The following is a 2,192-nucleotide window of genomic DNA, read 5'->3' as shown; positions in this document are numbered from 1 at the left end:
TACACAATTAAAAACATTTTATTTAGGCCTATCTATGGCCTTCAAAAAGTTGACGACTCTACGTGTTGTAACGTCTAAACTTTTTGAAGACCATAGATAGGCCTAAATAAAATGTTTTTAATTGTGTACCAGTTTAACGTTGAATATTATTTATGATTTTAGGTAGGTGAATGTTTCTTTCTATGTAACGGACATACCTCTAAGAACAAACGTTTCATACTAAGTTACAGGACATACCTTTACCTGCTAGAATACAGGATATACCTTTAAAAATAAGTTTCCTGCTAAGTTGCATTACATGCCTTTAAGACTAAATGTTTCCTGCTAAATTACATGACAGACTTATAAATGTGCTCTTCAAAGTCCAACTTAGTTTAAGAGTGATATGCATTGTTATTAAATGACAGACCAATAAGAACAGCAGTTACCCGCTAAGTTAAAGGAAGGACATATGAGAATAAAAGTTTCCTACCAAGCTACAAGGCATATTAATAGGTAGAGAACATGATGGCTGATATAACACTGTGAGCTTACATATAAAATTATCATACACTATATGCAGTATACTAACACTTGTGTTATTCTCACTAATAACCTTGTATTTGTTTCTGTTCTTACAGCCTATTGATGATGATGTTAGTGATGAAGTACCTACAAGTGATTCCTACTGGTCACTGGATATACCAAATTCATTAATATTGTGGCAAGTAGATCAAAGACCTGAATATTCTTCTGAGGTATGTTTTCAAGTTTTGTATGTGGTTATCTGATAAGCATAGTGTTTCGTTTAAGTTTCTTTATAGAGAAAATTATACTACACACATTTATTTTGTTGATTTTACAACTCTCTCTCTCACCTCAGCTTTATAGTTTCATTGAAAATGAATTTTAATTCCAACTGTTGCATTTATTACATAAAATTTTGTTTAGTTTTTAAATATTTGTAACTCTAGTAATGAAGTAGATATACAGCATTTATTTCCAAAACTTTCTGCTTAGTTTTTAAACATTTGTAACTCTTGTAATGAAGTAGATATACAGCATTTATTTCCAAAACTTTCTGCTTAGTTTTTAAACATTTGTAACTCTTGTAATGAAGTAGATATACAGCATTTATTTCCAAAACTTTGTATAGTTTTTAAACATTTGTAACTCTAGTAATGAAGTAGGTATGTTTTTTGTGCTTCTTTGTTAATGGAACTGTTCATCTTGTGTAAAACATTTTTTGTAAATGCTTTCTAATGTTTGAGTTTTTTAACACTCTTCATAGCTTTTCCTGTGTTCTATTGGATATTTTAAGTAAAATTTGTCAAATGTTGCTTAGCTATTTCTTCTGCTATACCTACTTGTACCTACTTTTTTCTCTTTGTCAAAATATGTTCAGAGTTCCTACTTTCCATTCTTCAAAATTTTATTTTCTAAAATTTGTCACAAATATTAGTTTATATTTGTTTATAACTGTTGTTTTTCTTTTGACTATTAAAAGGTTTGATCTTTGTATAATTTCTGTGAATTGGAGTGTTTCTCTATAAAAGGAATGATACTTTTCAACTTGATATGTTTTAAATCCTAGTTTAGAGCACAGACCCTACCATTTAGTAAGGACTGCCTAAACTCCATTCACCAAGCAATGTCAAGGAGTAGTAACATATGTTAAGACATCATATATTTATCTGCTTTATTTCAGTATTATCATTTTACACTGTTTGCTATGGCTCTAAATGAGTTAGATGATGACATAAAGCATCATATTCCACTCACGGACTCACGGTTACGTCCAGACATTCGCAAACTTGAACTTGGCGATATTGGTAAGCAACTGTTTTAAAAATGAAAATGTTATTTAATTTGTATTATGTGCATCAAAAAATAGTGTTTGCACATCTTTATTTTTTTATGGGGAAAAAAAGGGGGGGGGAATCTCTGAATTATAAGTTTATGTTATTATCAAATATGTGAAATTTCTAGACAAAAGTAAATTGGTTTGTTTGACAATTTTATTTTTTTGAGTAGGACACTAGCTTTATTGATGATTTATAACATACTTAATCTCTTGTTCTTGAGACTGGGTGTAACATATTAGTTGGTATGTCAGGCTGTGAAGAAGAAGGCTTAAGGTTCAAATCACAATTTAGCTCTGAACACAAACACTTTCATTTCACCTGTGTGTGTGGGGGTGGGGGGGGGGGGGG

At 30.7% G+C, this 2,192-nt stretch overlaps 1 protein-coding gene across 1 annotated transcript in view; it reads left to right on the top strand.

Annotated features, from left to right (window-relative positions):
• Positions 1-2,192, top strand: part of LOC106467435 (oxysterol-binding protein-related protein 1-like) — a 59,130-nt gene that overhangs the window by 54,825 nt on the left and 2,113 nt on the right. Inside the window, 2 exon segments of the mRNA XM_013927785.2 lie at positions 621-737; positions 1,688-1,811. Of these exon segments, the coding sequence (XP_013783239.1) occupies positions 621-737; positions 1,688-1,811 (241 nt within the window).

Source organism: Limulus polyphemus, unplaced genomic scaffold, assembly GCF_000517525.1.
Source record: "Limulus polyphemus unplaced genomic scaffold, Limulus_polyphemus-2.1.2 Scaffold2615, whole genome shotgun sequence".
Lineage (NCBI taxonomy): Eukaryota > Metazoa > Arthropoda > Merostomata > Xiphosura > Limulidae > Limulus > Limulus polyphemus.
This window is presented reverse-complemented; position numbering and strand designations above follow the sequence as displayed.